Source organism: Eurosta solidaginis, chromosome 3 (assembly GCF_040869045.1).
Source record: "Eurosta solidaginis isolate ZX-2024a chromosome 3, ASM4086904v1, whole genome shotgun sequence".
Taxonomy (NCBI): domain Eukaryota; kingdom Metazoa; phylum Arthropoda; class Insecta; order Diptera; family Tephritidae; genus Eurosta; species Eurosta solidaginis.
The window spans coordinates 111,786,817-111,810,691 of record NC_090321.1 but is presented as its reverse complement, the minus strand read 5'-3'; the positions used below and the strand labels follow the sequence as shown (position 1 = coordinate 111,810,691).

Here is a 23,875-nt window from a genome sequence, read left to right as displayed (position 1 = left end):
TGTCATGGTCAACTAAGAAGTCCACTCCCAATCTCCGCCACAACGAATTTGTGTAGAACCATGACCTTCCCAATTACGACTTCACATATCACTTCTCCCTGGACTTGGTTATACTCACCTGTGACCGTACGCAACCTTGCTCCAGGTAACGGTTTTACTCTCCTGTTGACTAAATCAGATCGAATCAAGGAATGAGATGCGCCGCTGCTGGAGCTAGCTCTCGATGTTTACATCTGGCACGCTCTTGCTCATCTCCTCCAGCTTTGCGTTTACGGCTACCCAAGTTGGAACTACCAGGACCAAGATCGCAATGACGTGCAATGTGACCGGGCTTCCCGCATTTGAAGCATGTGATAACTCTTTCACTCCGCTTTTGCGATCCTTTCAGCGCCTCCAATATTGCGTTAACCCACTCTGGCCTTTCTACATCCACGCGATGAACTTTGTATGCTGGCTTATTCAAAAGTGAGGCTGTTTCCTGAGTCAGTGCATGCGATACCGTTTCAGCAAATGTTAGTTTTGGATTCGCATATGTAGCCCGCATCGTTTCCACATCTCGTATGCCATTTATGAAGCTCTGGATTTTTACCCTTTCAGTGTATTCCACAGGTGCGTCCGCATTTGCAAGATGAGCCAATCTTTCAATCTCTGAAGCAAACTCCTGCAATGTCTCATTTGCTTTTTGGTAGCGGTTTTGCAACTCAATTTGGAATATCTGTTTTCTATGCTCGCTTCCATAACGTCGTTCTACAGCAGCCATCAATGCTTCATAATTGTTCCGCTCCTTCGCTTAAATCGTATCTAAGTAAAACAAAACTCAATAATTCTTTATATCTAGTTTCCTTCGAATGTTGAACCCAAATATCAAAAAGCTCCGTTCTTGGTACGGTTATAACTAAACTGCTTTGTGTTGTTGATTTTCCGACAGGGTGAATAGTTGATGATTGTTTTGCTGCCATCTTAAGTGTCGTTGATCGTTCTGATTTGTTATCAGTTGTGCAGTATTTATATTACATTTATTGGCGTAGATGATACCAAATGCGGTGGTTTTGTGTAGCGTTCCTGTGTGGTTATACCTGCATTAGGATTGCTTTGTATGTACCTGTTTTTATGCCTTGGAGACTGGTGCGGTTGATTGTGGGAGGCTGAAGTCAGTGATCTTCGCCTTTTTGGTTTTGGTGTGCTCTTGTTGACCTTGCGCGTTTATTTTTGTGTGTTTTATGGCTACGTGTTTGTTCCCTGTACCTGGGAATTGGTTTTGCCGTTTGTAGATCAGCTTTAAAGGTTCAAATATCTCGTCGGAGCTGGTACGTACATACATCCTATTTTATATGTAGAGATAACTAAATCTACAAAAAAAAAAAAAAAATTAAAAATAGATGTGCAAAGAATTCGCAATGGTTTTTTCTTTCGACTATTAGAGAATACTTGCGACTATAACATATGTAAAATTTAGCCCGGATGTCCGCGGATGTATGTAACTTTTTTGTCCCTAAAGTCAAAAATATAGAGAAAAAATACCTTTTCTTCTTAATAACGGAATGTTAAATATATTGAAAATACAAAAAAAGCAAAAATCCCGTTATTTTGTTTGTTTTCTTTCATTTCTCATTACACTTTTCTTGGAATAAGAACTTTGTTTTTGTCCATCTAGCTTGTTCTACACGAAACACTGTGCGGCCGTATTGCATAGGCCGTATATTACTCACCTATATTTATTATTAGGCTAACTTTGTTGGATTATATATCCATTAGTCGGATGCTTAGATCCCATAACCCTAATTTGTTTATGTCGCTTAAAGTTATGAAATCAACTTTATTTTAGTAAATATGTTTGCGTGAATAATTTCAATGTTTTTGTTTGTTTTTCCTTTCTTGCTAATTTATTCTGCTCTGTTATATCTTAGTATTATATTGTTCACAGACGATATTTTATGGTAGATATGGTCATATATATTCATGAAATGGAGTGTTTACAAATTAAATACAAATTAATTGCGTACATAGATCTCAATGGGATCCCAACATTAAATATCCGATTATTAGAGTCTTCATATTTCCACAATGATCACTTTAAAACCCGGAAAAAAGTATAAGTGCACTTATTGCGTTTTTATATGGAACTGTTTGTTCACTTCACTTAATTTTTCGCAATTTAAGTACTTTGTTTTTTTTTTTCTTTAATTAAACATTTTTTTAGTAAACTCTGCCTTCTTTCTCATTACATAATTTTTTTATATTTTTATTTTATTTTTTATGAAGGTATCCTCTATTTTACTCGAAATTTTTGTTTTGTGTCACACTTACATATTAGATATGTATTTATACCAACTTAAACGGGTGGCGTGAAATAGGCTAAATTCCTTTAGCAAATTTCTTAATTTTTAACTAAAAGTTCGTGTTTTTTGAATTATGACACTATTGACGTGTATATGGGTGATATAGGCCTACTGGCGAACCGAGCTCCCAAAACTAACTTTGGTAGCGCGCCAACGGGGACCTTCCGGGTGGTGTGGAAAAACCTATTTTTCAATTCAATTTCAAGTAATTTCACCATAATTCTATGTAAATTTCATATGATTTTACATAATTTTTATATTTTTGTTTAAGGAGCTCCATACCAAAACGTTATAATTACATGTGAAAAGTTTGTAGAAAATTTAAGAAAATACAATCAAAAAGTACAAAGTCTTAGATCAAATTCAAAATTTTAAAGAAAAAGTTAAGTAAGTTAGACCAGTTTGCTATATTTCCAACACTTGATGCATAGACTGAGTTGAAAAAAATACACGTTGGTCGAATTTCGACCACAGGCGATACTAGTATTTATTATTATAGCGTTTTCTTTTGTTGCGTTGTTGATTAAGTAAATGGTAAAGCTTTAATAGAGTTACTCCTACCCCAGAAAATTTTCAACATTTATAGTGCATACAAAGAACATTTCAACTCACCATATTCACTCATATTAACAGAGTATATGTGGAACTTAAGAGCGAATTGAGAGTTTCACAGAGTTGCACTGCCACACCGCCATTTTATACAGGGTAAAAGTGTAACGCTTTTGCGTTGCGAGCAGGCAACAATTTTCACAAAAGAAAGAAATACACCGTAAAGGCGTTGCCTGTTTTTTAGAATAGAACAACAACCCTTGCGCGGCGTTCAAAAAGCGTAACACTTCAGCCAGAAAAGAAAACGCTATTAGTCTAACTATGCTGGTGATATATATCTCATAATCTATATGAGCAGTTTAAGGATGTATGTCCAATACACTTTCTTAAGAATTAAATAATATTTGAAAAATTTATGTGCGTGTAATTTTTTTAGCTTAGTGTGCAGCCTTTCTTCACTACTTAAAAAATTTACTGAAGTCTTTTTGTTCACTTGGGTGGTAGGAAAGAAATCGGCGCTAAACTAAAAATATAAAGAACAAAAATGTTTGCGCACTAAGCTGAAGCTAAAAGTATTTTCACCAACAACTTTTAAAGTATAGTGAAATTATTTTCAGCTCTACCACCACTACTACAGAGCGAGGCTGCTATTTTTTCACTCAATGCTCAACTATCAACGTATTTATGCACTGGATGCATAGAGTGAGTTAAAAAATTACAAGTTGGTCGAATTTCGACCACGGGAGATACTAGTATTCAGTAATACGTAACGTTTTCCCTATTAGCCACTTGAAGATTACTATGCAGTATATAGCCACAAAGGAGCTTACCTATTGGGAATATCGTCCCCGCGAATATTGCACCCTACTTAGGAAATATTAGTTTTTCTGCTCTGTGGCTACCACCGCTAGGTCTTCAATGCTGAATTTATATAGCATGCACGAGTACAGGCCTTTCTTACCTTGACTGCAGCTCTGACCCCGATTTCCGTTTTTTGCTTCTCCACCACTGCACCCCCGCTGCGGGTTTTAGCCGGTTATTTCATATTCTGTACGTCCCTGTCTACCTAATTATTTATAATATTTTGTTCTAGTTCCACGTTCCCGAGGTAAGCTGCTATCACCCCTGCTTTTAGTGTATCATTGAACTGTTTGTTCACTTCCAACACCTTTACCACGGCGTCTACGCTCGCATCATTTTCCGCTAATTTCAGATTATCTCGAAGTCCCTTTTTACCACCCCTGGTTTTAGCATATTACAGTTGTTGTCCTTAGGACTTCGCTTATAGATAGTGTCCGCGTCCAATAAAGAGCCCATCCTTCGGTAGGGAAAATTTAGTAGATGAACCCCAGAACTCTTTTTTCGTAAATAATGTTTTTGTAATCTTTTTGTAATACATATGTACAATGTACATATATAATTAGAGATAAGAAAGGGGTAAAATACCGAAATGGTAAATATCCGGTAAATTGGTTAAATAAGGTAAAAATGGGTAAATACCCAAATATTTACCCAAAAGAAGGGTAAAAATAATATTTTGGAAAATATGGAAAACAAACACACAAATTCAATGCAAAATGTACCCAATTTGTAATGTATTGGTGGGTAGTTTTCCATTGCGCTATCGGTTGATTTAGTTTTAATCTGTAATCCAGCGTTTTTAATAATTCTTTACCCGATTATGCATAGTTGCCCAAATTTTAGTTAACCCAGCAAAAATTTTAAGTCAGAAAAGAATATCTAAACTGGCGTTTACAGTCACTATGAGCTCATTTTGAAGGCCGAAACCAATGTATTTATGTACCTTCTTGCAATGGTCGTGCTATATGAGCCTACTAACGTATATCATTTGATCCTAAATAGTCCCACATGAGTCTTAAAAAGCTTTTAAACAGCTGATATTATACTCTCCTACTTTAATAAACTCTAATTATATGGCTTATTGGGGGCATATATAGTTCGACATAAAATGTTGAGAAGCGTTCATGAGCGGAAAAACGTCGATGCTTATACAAAAAAAAGAACACCAAGGGTGACAATAATGTACAAATGTAATTCATTTTGTAACAAAGTATCAATACTTGTTCCAAACTCGCTTTAACGAACATAAATATTTGAAAAATGATAATTTTTGCATGCTAGGTTAGGAGCTTTCAGACTGTACAATATTTTAATTATTTTTTAACATTTTTCCTTCTGATGCAGCTCTGTTCATTATACTACTAATTTACTTTATTATTCTTGGATTCTGGATACAGAAACTTACGCACGCGTTTTTACTTAACCTGAAAACGAGGTAACGAAAATTTATTACTATTAATGTTTTACCAACATTAAATTGGTGCCGAAACCCGGGAAGGAAAGCAAACAAAAGCAATTACAAGCTATTTCTACGCTTAGCTTGTTGAAGAATTTCCTTTCTGCAAATTTCACTTGAAAACATAAAAGAAATGGTGGATTCTCTAAGTGGCGCTATTGAGGACCAGCGCAGAACTCAAGCCCATCTAATTCGAATCAAGACTACGTTCGAAACAAAGCAGTCGTCTGAAATAACGAGAGGCTACGTTCAGAGCCTGCTCACAGAGATTGACAATGTATTCCAGGACTTTAAGCGCGGTCACGAACAAATTTACGCACATATACGCAACGCCTCGCTTCAAGAGGACGACATTCCCTATCTGAAGGAGGATGTTTTCTATACCTGCTACGATTTATACATAACTTTCAAGTCCAGCTTGCTTGATCGACAAAATGAACTCGCACCATGGACATCGCCAGGGGTCCATGCCAGTACATTCGCCACTGCCACTACAAGAAATGACACTACCACAGCATCAGCACGCTTGCCTAAAATAGAATTACCAACTTTTTCTGGAGACTACTTGGAGTGGATACCTTTTCGCGATCTGTTTATATCTCTGGTACATAATAACGACGCATTAACCCCGGTACAAAAGTATTTTTACCTAAAGGGATCTTGCACCGGTACACCTAAGGAAATGCTGAATGAATATCCAGCAACAGATGCTAGCTATGAACCTGCCTGGGCAGCCCTGGTAAGTAGGTTTCACAATAAAAGGAAATTAGTGGATCAAATTCTTAAAAGGCTTATCAATAGCCAAACTACTGACGGGGGCTTGCAAAGCGTAAAATTATTGCTCGATCTCACTCGAAATAGCCTCGCACTTTTGAAAATTTTAGACATATGCACTCTTAATTGGGATCCGATTCTAATATTTTTACTTACCCAAAAGCTTGACAAGCAAACCAGAAAGGAATGGGAAAAATCTCTATGCGGTTCCAGTGCCATTCCTTCAGTACAAACTTTGCTCAAGTTTCTCGAAACTACCTTCCGTTCCCTTGAATTTATCGAAGAAGAGGACACCTCAAAAAAGGTTGTACACCGCTGCTATAGCGACAAACAAAAACAGCAACAAGCTTTTCGTAAACCTGTACATGCTAACGCCGCCGCTACTGCCGCTAATTCCACACCTTCCAGTTCTGTCTGTCCCTGTTGTCTAACGCATCATCTTCTATATAAATGCTTTAAGTTTTCTGCACTACCTGCTGCTGAAAAACAAAACTTTGTTCTACAACATAAACAACAAAACAACCTCATCATACGGTTCTACACAATGCATACGCTATTCACAACAACAAAACTAATGAAGAAAAACTCTCTGTAAATCTTGCAATTAATACCCAAAATACTTGTGTTGAAATACACTCTGCAACAAACAACGGACAAATCCTTCTCGCTACTGTGCAGGTGATTGTGGAATTACCTGAGCGACGATATCAATTGAAAGCTCTAGTTGATCAAGGCGCTCAAGCCTCCTTCATTACTGAGGATGCCGCTCAACTTCTCAACTTGCCAAAACGACACACCGACGTTGTGGTAGCGGGAATTGGTGGGGCTAAAGATTTTATAGTCAGAAAGTCCATATCCTTAAGCTTGCGCTCTAATTACGAGAAAGATTTTAAAATGGAGTGTACTACGTTTATTTTACCAAAATTAACTTCTTACAAGCCATCACCTCATACATGGCGGGGTATGCCAAATTTATCTGACATCTTTCTTGCCGACCCTACATTTGCATTACCTGTCAAGATCGACTTAATTTTAGGTGGAGATGTCTATGGCGATATATTACTCTTTGGTATGAAAAAATATGAACGTAGCATTTTCCTGCAAGAAACACACTTTGTTGGATGATTTCCGGCCCAACTGCTGCATGTTCTTCCCAACACCATTTGCAAGCAAATTTATGTACACTCGATAATCAGCTGCGTTTATTCTGGGAGCAGATGAAATAGCTTGCGAAAATCACTTTCTGCAATCTCACAAAAGAGATGAAGCCGGAAGATACACTGTTTGTTTACCCTTTAAAAGCCTAATCGCACACGGAAAGTTGCCAACCTTTAGTGGTACTGACTACAACGCTGTTAAGCGACTAAGACAGCTAGAAGTGCGGTTCGAAAAGCAACCTGAATTCGCAAAGCTTTATAAAAATTTTATGGCAGAATATGAAGATTTAGGCCACATGCAAGAAATTGGCTGCTACCCTGAAAATTTGCCAGATAATTCATACTTTTTTTGTCATCATGGAGTCATTAGCCAGCACAGCACTACAACCAAATTACGTGTTGTATTCGATGGGGGGAATCGTTGTTCTCCACAAACCTCTCTAAACGAGGAATTGGCCGCAGGTCCGGCATTACAAAACGATTTGCCAAGTATTATTTCTCGATGGAGATCAAAATAGCTTTTACAGCTGATTTAGAGAAAATGTTTAGGCAAATCAATGTCTGTAAAGAGCATCAAGATTATCAATGCATTCTCTGGAGAAAGAATTCTAAACAGAGAATTAAGATATATAGACTTTGCACTGTTACTTACGGAACGACATCGGCTCCATATTTGGCGATCCGTACTTTGCGTCAATTGGCCATAGACGAACAAACAAAATATCCTCTCGCGAGTAAAGTGTACTTAAACGACACTTACGTTGATGATATCATCTCAGGCGCAGACACGGAGATAGAAGCAATGGAGCTACAAAAACAACTCATTAAGCTCTCAAATAGTGGTGGGTTTAATCTCAGAAAGTGGCACTCGAATTCTGATGTGCTGCTACAAACAATTCCCTCTGAGAATAAAGAGAACACAGATCGAATTGAACTTAAATCCGAGAATTTTGTAAAGGCATTGGGTTTATTTTGGAGTCCTAAAGAAGATGAATTCTCATTTAAAATCAACTTTAGTTTTTCCACTTCTATAACAAAAAGCAGTATGCTGTCTGATGCATCTAAATTGTTCGATCCCCTTGGTTGGCTGGCGCCTACAACTATTATCGCCAAGATCATGTTTCAGAATTTGTGGATTGAAGGATTAGACTGGAACGACCCCCTTCCAACTAAATTAAATGCTGAATGGCTACTGTACAGAGATTCTCTTCATGAACTCGAAGGTATAAAGATTTCACGTTGGTTTGGATGTGAAAAGTTTGACAAAATTGAGTTGCATGGTGCGGTTATATATGCCGTCGTTTACAACAACTCATCTATTGTAACATCACTCATACAAGCGAAAACAAAGGTAGCACCTCTCAAAACTGTGTCCATCCCTAGGTTAGAGTTATGTGCGGCGGCTTTACTGGTGAAACTAATGGCGAGAGTGAAAACCTATTTCCACAAAGATTCCCTTATTTTCTACTGGACTGACAGCACTGTTGTCTTGAGCTGGATACGATGCCATTCCGCACGCTGGGCCGTATTCGTCGCCAATCGAGTAGCGGAAATACAACGCCAATCTAATGTAAGTCAATGGAGGCACGTGCCAACTAGTGATAACCCGGCAGATTGCTTAACGCGTGGATTGACTCCAAGAGAGCTTAAGGTGGTTCGGTCCGACATTTATGCAAACAAATACCCAGATTTTCTATATCAATCCTCTTCGCTCACTCGGCTTACGCGAGTCGTCGCTTATATTCTACGATTTTATTATAGCTTAAGAGCAAAACTGCAGCTACAAAACAAGGAAAATTATTTACTCGAAACAGGTTTTTTAAAGTCACATGAGATTAGGAATGCGCTCATTGTAACAATAAAGCAAGTGCAAGGTGTTGACTTTGCTCAAGAAATAAATTCGCTGAAAAATAAAGAAGTTATTAACAAAGGCAGTAAAATTCTTCAGTTAGCTCCTATTCTGGATAACCAACAGTTGCTACGAGTAGGAGGAAGAATTTCGAAGGCAAAAGCTACATTTGATGTAAAACATCCACTTTTATTGTCAAAAGAATCACCTTTATCGTTTCTTATATTCACAGACGCTCATCACCAAACACTACACGGTGGCGTTCAGCAGATGCTATCGTTTGTATCACAACATTATTGGATTTCTTCAGCCCGCATATTGGCGAAAAGAGTGCTTCGTAAATGTGTAATCTGTTTTAAATACAAAGCGAAGGCGCAGCAACAGCAAATGGGTAATTTACCAGCAGTTCGTCTTCGACCTTCTAAACCGTTTCAGCACAGTGGGCTCGACTACGCTGGCCCAATAACTATAAAGTTGTCAACACTGCGGAAAGCACTAACAACGAAAGGCTATATATGTTTATTCATCTGTATGTGCACGAAAGCCATACACCTTGAATTAGTTTCTAGTTTAAACACGGACGCCTTTATAGCTGCATTCCGGCGATTTATATCAAGGAGAGGTCGATGCTCCGACTTGTACTCTGATTGCGGTACTACCTTCGTAGGAGCAAACAAAGAACTAAACATTAATTTTGAGCGTCAAAGGGCATCGGTACCTGAACATTTGGCGGCTACTTTGGCAAATGAAGGTACGACCTGGCATTTCATTCCGCCAGCTTCGCCGAATTTTGGGGGCTAATGGGAAGCGGCAGTCAAGTCGACTAAACATCATTTAAGACTAATAATGCGAGATAGAATACTTACATTCGAAGAGCTTAGTACTCTTCTTGCACAAATTGAGAGTTGCTTGAACTCACGTCCGCTATGTCCATTACCAGCACATCCCGCTGATCAACGAGCGCTCACGCCCGCACACTTTCTGGTTGGGGAACCCACAACCTGCATTTCGGAGGCAGGTATACTCGACTCCAATATTGAGAGACTTACACGCTGGAAACTAGTTGAGCGCCTAAAACAACATTTCTGGCATCGGTGGTCTAATGAATATTTGCATACCCTGCAAACTCGATCTAAGTGGATGGAACCTCATCGAAATCTTCGAGTCAACGATATAGTTTTGCTATTCCATGAACGAAGTGCTCCAGGCCATTGGCCTTTGGCAAGAGTGTACGAGGTGCATCCGGGTGCAGATGGTCTTGTAAGGGTCGTGACGCTGTACTGCAATGGAAAAATGATGAAGAGGCCAATTTCCAAAGTCTGTTTGCTACCTATCAAAGATAACAATGAAACTACTAGTAATGTTTTGCTAACATAAACAGCTTGCTTTCGGTTGACATCTTAAACAAAAAAAACTTTCGTTTTCGTGTGGGAGAATGTACAATATTTTAATTATTTTTTAACATTTTTCCTTCTGATGCAGCTCTGTTCATTATACTACCAATTTACTTTATTATTCTGCAACCCTGTAACATATACGAAACTTTTATATATGTAATAAAATTAACCCTCTTGGATTCTGGATACAGAAACTTACGCACGCGTTTTTACTTAACCTGAAAACGAGGTAACGAAAATTTATTACTATTAATGTTTTACCAACAGACCGTTAAATAAAAGCCAAAAATTAAATTTTTTTTACCCTCCTACGCGTTTCGATGCTTTTCTGATTCCTACATTGCCCACTTATTTTGGACTCGTTGCGGATTCTTAAATTATGAGCGTCGTGAGCATGTTTGAGGGGTAGCTTTGTTTGCGTAAATATATGTACCCTATAAACAGTCTCGAAGCGCTTACAGTTCTGGAGTTTAATATGGGTTCGAAATATGTAAAAAATATCAGCCTCAAAAATACTATCACCTAAGAGTCTTTTATGACTCCAATTTGATGAACAAACGAAAAATATTAGTAAACTAGGCAGCCCCGCGACATTTATTCTAAATAAAAATTTAATTCAACTAATACTAATTTCCTTTCTATCTTATCCTCATGAAAGATTTATCACAACAATTTCCCCCACTTCAGGATCCTAAATGAGTTCATAACGAGTGCAACCGATCCAAAGTTTGGACTCCTTTCAGACTAATTGTTGACTCCGAGCGTTTACTGGGTTGTTTGTTTAAAATCAAAACGAGATATTTTTAATTTCAGATATTTGCCCATAAAAATGGTAAATACCCGGTACATTCCCATCTCTATATATAATAGATAGATTTTTTTTGAATTCTACTGAGCTTTGTTATTAGTACGATACGATGGCTTAGAGAAATTTAATTTATCCTACTTACCTTTTGCGCTTGAACAACGGTACGGGGAAAACCATCAAGAAGAAATCCATTTCGGCATTCTGTTTTATCTAAGTTGCTGTCAATCATATTCACAACTAGGTCGTCGGATACCAGTTTGCCTTCATCCATCACCTTTTTTAACTCCTTCCCGAGTTTAGATCCCGAGGATATTTCCGCACGAAGCATGTCGCCAGTTGATAAGTGGCATACACAAAACTTTTCCTTGAGTTTTGGAGCCTTGAAATAAATAAATTAAACATATAGGTATATGATACCAGAGCAGGATTAGAATATGACTATTGAGGTTTATCACATTAACTCAAAAGACGCCTCTTGAAACCCTTTTCAAACTGCAGGTGTTTTACTTCAAAGTTATTTTCAACAGAAGAGGTATCATGCATTAAAATAAGCTTAAACTTAGAGTTGAAGAGTGATTTGTCACGATTTTGTATGCATTCAGTTGAGACTTAAATATTACAACGAATTCCAAATTAAAGTGATAATGCTTAAAGCTTTACGTAATTTTGTTTGTGAAGCTTTAAGTTCAGGTGTGGACTATGTCGTTATTTCAACCCTATTTTCATACCCAGCTGAGCAGGGCTTACAGAGTATATTCATTTTGTTCGCATAACGGTACCCCGTAACGGCATAAACTAATCGAGATAGATATAGACTTCTATATATCAAAATGATCTGGACGAAAAAAGAAATTAATTTAGCCATTTCCGTCGATCCACGGGTTCGGGTGTAACCGAACATTACATACTCAGCTGAGAGCTTTGGAGACAAAATAAGAGAAAATCACCATGTAGGGAAATGAACCTAGGGTAACCCTGGAATATGTTTATGTGACATGGGTATCAAACGGAAGGTATTAAAGAGTATTTTAAATGCGAGTGTGCCATAATTCTATAGGTGGACGCCTTTTCGAGATATCGTCATAATGGTGGACCAGGGGTGACTCTAGAATGTGTTTTTACGATATGGGTATCAAATTAAAGGTATTAATGAGGGTTTTAAAATGGAGTGCCCTTAGTTGTATATGTGAAGGCGTTTTCGAGATATCGATAAAAATATGGATATGGCTGACCCAGAACATCATCTGTCGTACTTAATACCTACCACCCATTTTACAAAGTTTTTTATAAAGTTATATTTTGCGTCCAAACACCAATCCAATCACCATGTTTCATCCCTTTTTCGTATTTGGTATAGAATTATGGCATTTTTTTCATTTTTGGATATCGAAAAAGTGGGCGTGGTCATAGTCGGATTTCGCCCATTTTTAATAACAAGATAAAGTGAGTTAGATAAGTACGTGAACTAAGTTTAGTAAAGATATATCGTTGTTTGCTCAAGTTATCGTGTTAACGGCCAAGAGGAAGGACAGACGGTCTACTATGTATAAAAACTGAGCGTGGCTTCAACCGATTTCGCCCATTTTCACAGAAAACAGTTACCGGCATAGAAGCTATGCCCTTCACAAGGATTGGTACATTTTTGTTCGACTTATGGCATTAAAAGTATTCTAGACGAATTAAATGAAAAAGGGCAGAGCCACGCCTATTTTGAAATTTTCTTTTATTTTTGTATTTTGTTGCACCATATCATTACTGGAGTTGAATGCTGACATAATTTATTCATGTACTATAAAGATATTCAATTTTTTGTTAAAATTTTACTTAAAAAAATTGTTTTTTTTTGTAAAAAGTGGGCGTGTGCGTCTTCCGATTTTGCTAATTTTTATTTAGCACATATATAGTAACAAACTTTACCCGGCGTACGTTGTAGCGCCCGAGATTGAATGAATGTTGCGTTATTTTTTCTGTTTTGTTTGTTGATAATTTAATTTATTGTTCTGTAAATTGAGTTTAATTTTGTACACATATTTGGTGAAACTTTCTGTTAAAACACTTTATTCTTGTATCTTATTGTAATGCATGTGGGTGTACAATAGTTTTGGTTTATTCGTTCAGTGCAAAGATAAACAAATTTTTTGGTGTTCCAACTCTAGAGCAAGCAACATATAGCTGGCCATGGGAAAAGCACAGACTCTCTAAATTTAAGCCTGCAACAGAAAGCGATTGTCCTTGTGCTTTGTTGATTGTAATTGCAAAAGCAAGGCGTACAGGAAACTGTAAGCGCTTAAAATTTAATGGCAAATCTGTAGGAATCATTGGGATTCGTGGTATGAGCACATCTTCACCTTTGATTTTACCGCTGATGATTGCTGCTTCGGTTACATTCGGCATTAATTTCTAAACGCAAAGTCTGGTTCCATTGCACAATTTTGGTGAGTTTAAATTCCGAAGAAGCATGATTGGTGAGCCAATTTTCAAAGTTGATATATGCGCAGGCATTCCTTTTGGTTCTAAGGAGTTTAGAAATTCATTTGGATAATTCACAATTTTATCTTCATCTGTAACTGTGTCGATCGATTTATATTTCGTCACTTCACCAGGAAATTGATTTTGAATGCGATCATCGATTTTGTTAACATGATCATTTTTGGGAGCTAAGATAGTTCGTTCGCATAGCCAAAAAACAAAAACATTTAAATTTAAAATTCTTAAATATGAAAAATTTTCGTCTTGATCGAAGGAACCGCTTGGTCGGTAGGAGATGACAGATCTTAGTTCATTAATTTGTAGTGAGGATAATTGAATTATTGCCATTTTTCTACCTCACCCTGTCGCAACTGACGTAGAACAACGCGGCGTATATCTTTTTATCGCTTGTATTGTCAGATGTAACAGGATGGTAGGAAGCCGACTTGGCTGCAATATCTGCTGCTTCATTGTCCAATATTTTTATATGTCCGGGTATCCAAAGAAGTCGAATTATTTCGTCTCTTATCACCTGAATTGTTTTCGAAGTGGAGTTAGGGTTTAGCACTTCTTTCAAAACAGACTGTCTGTGCATATGACTACCTTTCTCTACTGCCATATGAACGGCAGCGGCTTCAGCGGTAAATGCTGACGCGATATGTGATAGATTTTGTATTCTCTGTGTGTGACCATATGTGTTAACAACAGCGTAGCTTGCCGGCTTGTCTTTAGTTTAAGAGCTATTAATGGCTTACATAGATAGAGAGTGACATTTTATTTCCTTTATATTAGGTCGGTTAAATGTTTGTCCGCATTTTCAATACAAATCTTAAAACAAACGAGTAACGTAGCGGCTTGGAACGAACAAATTGGACCGAATGAAGGTGTTGCTGCTACCTCAACAATATCAGCGTAGGATAGCCTTAGCCGACCTATGTATATGCCATTTACGTTTTGAAGCGGAGTGATAAAATACAAGCTCTAGTATGATTCACAGTTCGTTAAACAAACAAACCAAAGTCCTCGATTTGAAGCAATCCAAAAAGGTTGTTGTATTTATATTTTACTGCTTAAAAATTTTTCAAGCTTCGAAATGCATTCGCAAGGTTGTATGATAAAGATAGGATATATAAAGAATTAAGGTGTCCTTTTGCTGGTTAGAGTTGAGATTACTGTAAGGTTCTTCATAAGAAGAGTCCATAGAGTCATCCAAGTTCTTTGGGATATTGATTGGTTTGTAGTAAATTTAGTGTGAATTGAGAAATTGGAGATACAAATGGAGATTGGTAGGAATTAGATAAATTGCCCGAGGTGTTAGGCTATGGTGTGATTGAGGTTGGGGATGTAAAGAATTAAGTTGATTTATTGGATATGGTAGTTGAGTTTTTTTTTTTTGTGAAGTGTTTGCCATTAGGTAAGTTATTGTAGATTTGCCTTCAATTTGGCGAGAAAACTTGTAAACTCCGGTGACGTTTTGATTTTTCATCTCATTTACGATTTCATCTTCGGGCACGTGCTTAAGGCAGGGGGCGTGACACCCTTGACAGAGTTCAGATTTTCATGAAGTTTTACGTTGATTGAGATTAAGTTTTTAGGAATTTATCAGCATCTTGAGCATTACGTGTTAGGATAGGTAGGTTGTCGTCTCTAATTTGCGGAAATCGATTCGACTTTAGTTGAAATTGATTCAATGCACTTTTTGATCACGAATGAGTGAGAGTGATGTATTTTTATCAGCAGAGGATATTTATATAAATCTAGAACTGTTAATTGGAGGAGGTTTTTGGGGGAGTAAAAGGTAAACATTTTTACCGGTTTTTTTTACAGGGTAGTCGTCGAAGACCTCCAACGTGGAAAATCTATTTGGTGGCCTATCCGTAGTCCGCGGAATTGTTGAAAATTTATATTTAAATTTTTACCCGGACGTTGTTCTGCCCTAACTTTGGTCTATCTGCATAACTTTTAGCAAATTTTAACATCTTACTCTCCCTTCACCTCTCTCCACGTTTTCTTCACCCTTTTATTCACTCCTATCTCTGCCTTTCTTTCTTTTTACTTCTTCACCTCTTCCCTTCCTTCTTTTCTCTCTACCTCCCTCCCTGCGCCCCCCTCGATCTTTTTTTTTTTTTTTTTTTGTGCGGGGAGGCTGAAAACTGCCTAATGCACCATAATTGCTGCCGTCGCAGCAACCGTGTGTCCGTAGACTAAAAAACAGCCCCGTTCTGGAACCGTCGCCCACCCCGGCACCACTTTCGCATTACTTCAGGGTGGCGTTCCATATTTCTCATTTTTTAAGAGCCTACTGTTGTCTCTGCGTCCAGGTTCCCGCTATTTGCTCTGAGTGTCCATTTAATCGCCACTGCTTCGCATGCGCATTTCTCTGCGCTCCCTCTCAGCATCCATCAGGCGTGCATTACTATAAATGCCATTTTGCTCACTGCAGTCCAGCACTCTTTCCTGTTGCACATATGTGATACTAAATTTCTCGTGGTACGCTCCTCCCCAAAGACTCCATGCAAGGTGAGTCTTTCTTCGTGGAAACGGGGGCAGTGGAACATGACGTGTTCTGCGTTTTCTAACTCCGTGGTACACATTGGGCAATGAGGATCTTCCTCTATCCTACGCTTCCATAAATACTCTTTGAAACCGCCATGTCCACTCATTATCTGCGTGAGATGGTAGTTCAGTTCACCGTGCTTCCGCTCATTCCATTGAGCTACGTTCCAAACTAGTGTGAAAGTCCAACGCCCTTTACTTGAGGCCTCCCACCGTTCTTGCCACTTAGCTATTGTTTGTGTCCTTGCTCTTTTCTTGTCTTCTTCAGATGGTCACTCGATATTAGTGTTATACAGATCGGCCATTTCGCTTACCAGTAAGCCCACTGGGATTTTCCGGGTTAGAACCAAGATCGCGTCGTCGGACACCGTCCGATAAGCACTTGCTATTCTTAAAGAAGCAAGTCGGTACGCTGCTAATATATATGTTTGATGGGTCTGTTTAGATCCATACCACACTGGTGCTGCGTATAGTATTATTGAGCTGGTTACTGTGGACAATAGCTGACGTGCAGCCTCGCTCGGACCACCAATGTTAGGCATTATTCGCATAGGTGATCCATTAACTTTGGTAATTTTCTCCCCCACCGCTCTGAAATGCTCTTTGAAAGTTAACTTAGTTATTTTAAGGAATCCTTTGAGGTGATTTGATGATCCCCGACAGTTAAGACTAACTCGTTCGCCGACCGTTTGGAGCTTACTAATACCACTTCCGTCTTTTGGCTAGCCAACTCCAGTCCCGTTATTGGTCAGACATTCCTTTATTCTTGCTACGGCGTCATTACATAATGCTTGAAGCAGGTCCAGTTTCTTGGCCACTACTACCACTGCAATATCATCAGCATATCCCACAATTTGCGTGTTTTCTGGTAGATCAATCTTTAGCACCCCGTCATACATTACATTCCAAAGCGTTGGACCGAGAACAGATCCCCGTGGGACGCCTCCTGTGATTTTGTACTCTTTTGCTCCTTGATCCGTGTCAAAAAGAAGTACTCTGTCTTTAAGATAGCTACCTATAATTCTGCGTAAGTAAGCTGGAGTGCCGAAGCTTTGCAGCGCTGCCATTATCTGCATCCAGTTCGCAGTGTTAAAAGCATTCTTGATGTCCAACATAATCAGTGCACAGAACTTCCTTTTATTTTGGCCTCCAGAGATAGCTTCTCTAGCTATATTGACGACTGTTTGTATTGCATCTACGGTGGATCTTGATTTGCGAAATCCATATTGACTATTCGATAAGCCACCTGGTCTTTCTGGAGTCAGCTGTAGGCGCTCACTAATTATACGCTCGAAAATCTTCCCTAGGGAATCCAGCATACAAAGTGGCCTATGAGGATGGTTGGTCCGGCTGTTTACCACGTTTCAGCAATAGGACAAGTCTTTGTCGTTTCCACGGGCGAGGGAACACGCCTTCTTACATACAGGCATTAAAAAGATCAGTAAATAATGTAGCCCTAGTTGTGATCGCGGCTTTAGGGGCTATGTTTGGAACTTCGCCGGATCCTGGGGATTTGTTATCAGCAACTCTTTTTGCAGCGTCCAGCACCTCTTGCTCTGTAATTTGCGGAATTTCCGTACTTTCTAGATCCTCGCTTGGATAAGTCCAGCGATCTTGCGCCGGGAAAAGTGTTTCAACAATAATATTCATCAGTATCGGGCACGTAGGTTGCTGTGATATCGGTCCTTTAACTTTGGCCATCACAGTTCTGTAGGCTGATCCCCAAGGACCTAGGTCGACATTATCCAGCAGTTCCCTAAAGCATAACTTCTTGCTCTTTTTTATGGCATTTTTAAGTGCCTTTCTTTGTGTGACATAGGTGCTTTGTAGCTCTGCATATCGTGGTGATGACCGTGCCATCTGCGCTATTCTTCGTGCTTTGTGACATTTTCTACGCTCTTCCGCAATTTCCTCATTCCACCAATATACCGGAGTGCGCTGTGCTTTTCCGCGACTTCTGGGCATGGCAGCATCACATGCCATACATAGCAACTTAGTGATTTGAACCGACTGGTCTTCCGCATGCGATTCTCGTACTATGGCGTCCTTCCAGATAATGTCAAATATTTGTGGGTCGAAAAGGTGCTGTTTCCATTTCCTACTTTGTCGATGTCTTCCTGCTACCGTTCGCGGAGTTTCGAGCAGCTCTACGCTAATAGCTTTATGGTCGCTGTGTGTGTAGACGTCTTGCTATTTCGCTGGTAGCGAAGGTGAGATCTATAATGGATCGCCTGGTACCTGTATCGAAGGTATATATCCCTGGTTAATTTAGGAGTTCTAGCCTCAAAGAAGTAAGGCTTTCGAGGAGAGCTCTCCCTCTTTCGTTGGTTCGTCTACTTTCCCACACAGATGACCATGCATTGAAGTCTCCACACACTAAAAGCGGGTGTTTACCTCGTGCTTCAATGGTGATCCCGTATATCATGTCTTCGAACTCGGCGATGGTCATGCTCGGAGGGGCATAGCAACTGAAGACGTATATACCGTTGATTTTTGCCCACGTGAAGCCTGCTACCGTTGGCGTCATAATTTCCTGTGGGAGAAATTTCCCTGGTGCCCAAATCGAGGCTTTCCCTGCTGAATCTGAGAGCCAACCCTGCTCCTGGCGATTTTTGTATTGTTCAGAGAGTACCACTATGTCATATCCTCCTACATAGACTGTTTGGGATAATAGCTCTTGGGCTGCCTCGCAATGCTTTTAATTGAGCTGCAATACCCTCATGAGACAGCCATTTTGCTGCTCTCTCGTTGTGGGCATTTAAAACTGCCTGCTGAATGTTGTCCCCCACATAGCGCGCATTTCAGCGCGTTTTCGCAACTTGCAGCCTTATGACCTTCCTGGCCGCATTTCCTGCATAGGGTAGACCTATCTACAGTCTCCTTACATTTCTGAGCTATATGCCCATCCTACCCGGATTCTTTGCGTATTAAGAACCGCCTTGGCATCATCCGCTGTAAGGATTATAAGTGCCGACTTCGTGCCACTGTACCCTGTGCGTATGCTTTTTATGGCAGCCACATCTGGAAGTTTGATGTTGCATTGCTGGTGGAGGGCGTTGCAAATCTCCTCGGGCGTAGTAATCTCATCGAGATCTCTGCACTGTAGCGTGACCATTTGGGACTTTGTTATAACTTTAGCCGAGTCCTTTAGTACCGCTTCAATTTCTGCTTGGTACGCGCTTGTTTTCCCATCTTGCTCTTTTTTCAGCTCTAGTAACAGCTCTCCTTTCGCCGTTCTTCTAATCGTTTTGACGTCATCACCCAGGGATTTTAATTCGTCGCATCTTCTCACTTTACGCAATATGTCGGCGTACGTCGCATCCCCGCCTTGGAAATGATGATTGCATCCGGCCTAGCCTTAAGTGCTTTTTTCTTGCTCTTCTTTTTAGCTAACTGCCACTCTCCCGTCTTTTGGGCTGCAGTTTCCTCTTTCCGCTCCGTCTTCTCTTGCCGTCGTTTGTGACCACCCACATGCCCTGGCAAGACGTCTTTTAGTGTAGTAGTGGGTTTTACCACGTTGTTCTCCTTGGTCGAGTACAAATTATTCCTCGGTCGCTTTCCTGGGGGTGATGGACTTCTATCCTTGGCACATTCGCTTGCACGCAATTTATGTTCTAAATTCTTTACCTCTAGGGCCGACTCGATGTACAGCACTTTTATTACGCAGGCCAAGCGCTTGATTGCCGCGTGTATATTATTACGCCCTATGAAGAACTGTATCAAGTCCTCAATCGCCTTGCCTAGCTTGGTCATCTTTTTTTCTCCAGGGGGGTTTTGCTGATTTAACGCAGCTGACGCCTGCTTAATTAGCTCACTTAATAATGGTGTGCCCGTTTGAGCCTTGCTGTCGGAGTTCTTTTTGCAAAGCTTCGGTGTAGCACCCGGCGACAACGCTCCTTGCTTGCTTTCGGCCTCCGCTTCTTTGGGTTTCGTTACCACTTGCGACGAATTGTTAAGGCCCCCAGCCGATGGACCACGCCCTTCTGGAGAGCGAGCTAGCTTCCTTCCTACAAATGGATTGAACGCCATTTCATTCTCCTGTGTTTGGTTTTTTATTTTAGTATTGTTGTTGCTCATCATTTATTTAATTGGGTCCCCACTTGAGGCCGCTATCTTGGTCCGAGTGTGCAGTTACCTATATAGATCCCGTGGTTGTCTATGCGAAGGCAGGGAGGCCACGTGAAGGTTGACGCAGTCCCTCATGAAGACTGCGTTCAGAGCCAGATCAGTATTAATCGGGAGGATCTCAACCGAACCTGCACCACCAACTTAATGATGACGGACTTTGAACGTACCCCAAGGCCTGCCAAGGTTTTAACGGGACGGAGACGAATGGGACATTAACCGGAAAGTCATTTCGACGGTGTGTCAAGCCGTGTACTGAGATTTCCGAATGCCACATTCGCCAGCCCTTAAGAAACATATCCGAGTCGTTGATTACAGTATTCCTTAATTAAGACCTTACTGGGCTCAGTCTTAATGTGACAATCTCCTTAAATTTACAAATAATTTACCTCTTTACCTTTCTGAGTGTATCCCACGTCGTATAGTTGCCTCCCTATCTTGGGTAGGTATTCCCTCTAAGCAACCCCGTACTAGGCTGTGGATGCTTAATTCAGGGCGGCATCTACTCGCCCTGCCACTGGAGGTTCTCAGGGTGCTTTAGGCCTTTTAAGCCAAACCCTCCTCACCAGCCGCTCTTGGTCGAGGGCTGCTTATTTGATATTCGCAGCTAACCTAATTAATAGGCCGTTCACTGCCCGCCAGCAGTGACCCCCTTGGCCTGAGCTCAGCCCCCCTCTATATCTATGTATTTATCTAACTCAATATCTTCGTCAATCTCTTTCCTTTCCTTTCCTTTCCTTTTTTCCTCTGTTGTCCTTTCCTTTCCTTTCCTTTACTTCCCCTTCGTTGCTTTCCTTTCCTTTCAGAAAAGTTTACTAAAAACCCTTACAATTATTTTGATAAATGTACGCGATATTTTAAACTTTATTAAAGAAAAATATTCATCACTTGTAATCATTTCGTTTTTGCTATTTATTTTTGGTTTAAAGATCACACTTTTGTTTTGAGTGAATTAATTCACAATGAGCACAGCTTACACAAATTAGATACAAATTTTAATTAGAAAATTCTGAAAAGTAACTGTTCCTTCTAAAAGAGTACATTATGGCTGGCATTAAAAAATATAAAAAATGGATACTCATTTATTTTGTCATTACGACCAGCATACAAATTAGCATAAAAAATATATTGAAGAATTAAATCTCCTTAGTGCAAAAACATTAGCATATACATACAAACATACCAAAAAATAGAGCTTTTGTTTAAGAATTCTAACGAAATGTTTAAAATTTTTAACGAAACAGTATTTTTCAAGAGATGTTCGCATCTTAACCATTTATGTTGCATTAACACGATGTTGCAGGAGGTAAATCGTGCCAGTATTTATTTTTGATATTCCTTGTTTTAAGTATTTTCCGCTATATACCAGTTAATATTTACAACAAATCTGTAAATTAAGGAAGTATTTTTGATTTAAAATACTTAGTTTTGTTCTTTATGAATACTATCCTACAATTACTTCTTGAAGTGACTAAAACGGTAGACAAATGGTACACTATGGACCCACTCAGTCTCTGTAAGTTCCTCACGGACCAGCCTGTTCGACCTAAGTCCATACAAAATTGACAACTGGTTGCTATTGTGAATGCGAAAATATTGTCAATACTAAATTTTTAAATCTATACATATAAAAATGAATCCTTAATATCGTTCGTCTTAGCACCAAGCGTAAGCAGATAGAGCAATTTCGTTAATCTTTTTGCACGGGAGAAGGAAGGAAAAGGGTTATGGTAAGGCAGAGGGAGGCGTAAAGGAGAGGGCATACGTAAAAAGGGATATTGCGGGAGAGGGGAAGAAAGAGGTTTCAGGATACAATAGGGAAAAGGCATAAATTAAACTTTATGAATTGAGCTTTTCAAGAAAGTACTGATTTCTGATTCAGATTTTCTGCGCAGAAAAGCTCCGGTTAATAGCCTTTAAAAAACGGCGATTTCCGGCCCCTCGTTCGGGCGGTAATGAATAAATATCTATCTTTTATCTCTACTGAATTCATAAATAATTGGTTAGGCCTTCGCATTCTAATGCATTGTCAAATGAGTGAAAACTTCATAAAATGAATGGCTCTAAATATCCTTTCGTAAATGGCAATGAAACACTTCCCAACTTGAGGATGGCAAATAGACACTTTTGAAAGATAAAATACAATAAACATAAAAATTTCGATTTAGCTCCGATCAGATTAAGCCAAGCGTCTATTGTAATTTGCGTAGTGCTCATTTAATTGTTGAGAAGCTGACAGCTGGCAGAAATCACGGTGATAATTTTACGAAAGTGGCAGTCTGGAAATGTTCAGGGGGTACACTTCTGAATCTGCGCACCTCTACCCTCTTCCTACCCATCTACCTACAAGAAAAGAATTAAATAAATCGGTCTATCTGTATTAAAACCAAGAAAATAAGGGATTGGCCGTCGTGGTGTGGTGGTAGCGTGCTCCGCCAACCATACCGAAGATCCTGGGTTCACGCCCCGGGCAAAGCAACATCGAAATTTTAGAAACAAGTTTTTTTCAATTATAAGTGAGTTTTTTCTAAACGGGGCCGCCCCTCGGCAGTGATTTGGCAAGCACTTCGAGTATATTTCTGACATGAAAAACTTCTCAATGAAAAATCATCTGCCTTGCATGTGCCGTTCGAAGTCGGCATAAAACATATGTGAGGACCCAAAATCGAGGGTTTTGCACCCTCACAACATATACATGCATATACATTTTTAAACATACATTTTGTAATGTAATCTTTGAAATTATTATTTATACATTTTCTATGAAGTACCCGAAAATGTACATATGGATATGTTTATGAATCATACGCCAAAATCGGTATATATATTCTGTTGTATATTGAATTATTAATTACTGGATTGAAGTTCAAATTAGACTTGCGCACTTTTGCACACAAGCAAAATATTTACATTTCCGCTCACATAAATTTTAAATATAGGGTCACCCTGATGTACACGCAACATTTGGAGAAGTGACACGCAAAAAACATAAAAATGCATCGGTCAACCAACCTTTTGTACAAGCGCAATCCAATGCACCAACTACAAATACAACATAATAATTTGAGTGAACGGAGATCAGCAGCAAGTCGCCAAAAATAAGCGCCGATACTGATTGGAAATTTGGTATACATGTAGTGTTTTCAAAGAGTATATATTTGTTAAGAGGCGTCACTCGATACTTTGTTGTTGCCAAAGCAACCCTGTCATGTCGAATGTGATTCTCAAGGAAGTTTTGTTTAGTTTTTTTTAATTGAATCCTATATAGTTATGCGGTAAAGTGACTTTGCATAATTACGATTTTTGGAAAGAGAATTAATTAATTAATTTAATACAATCAATAAAATAAACACAAATACCCCACGAAAATATATAGAAGGAGTTTTTATAAATACATCTGATAAAAAAAACCAACGACTACCTTGAGAAAACATCGAGTAATTTGCTTTGGCAACAACAAAAGTATCGAGTGACGCCTCTTGACAAATATATACTCTTTGGTGTTTTTATCATATATGTAATACTCCTATATTGC

The 23,875-nt window shown here is 39.2% G+C and overlaps 1 protein-coding gene across 2 annotated transcripts in view; it reads right to left on the bottom strand.

Moving 5' to 3' along the window:
* Ak2 (Adenylate kinase 2) overlaps window positions 1–23,875 on the bottom strand; it is a 165,586-nt gene that overhangs the window by 36,467 nt on the left and 105,244 nt on the right. For both annotated transcript variants that reach the window (XM_067772949.1, XM_067772950.1), the window contains exon 2: window positions 11,333–11,569. In XM_067772949.1, the coding sequence (XP_067629050.1) occupies window positions 11,333–11,569 (237 nt within the window). The remainder of the gene's footprint in view (window positions 1–11,332; window positions 11,570–23,875) is intronic.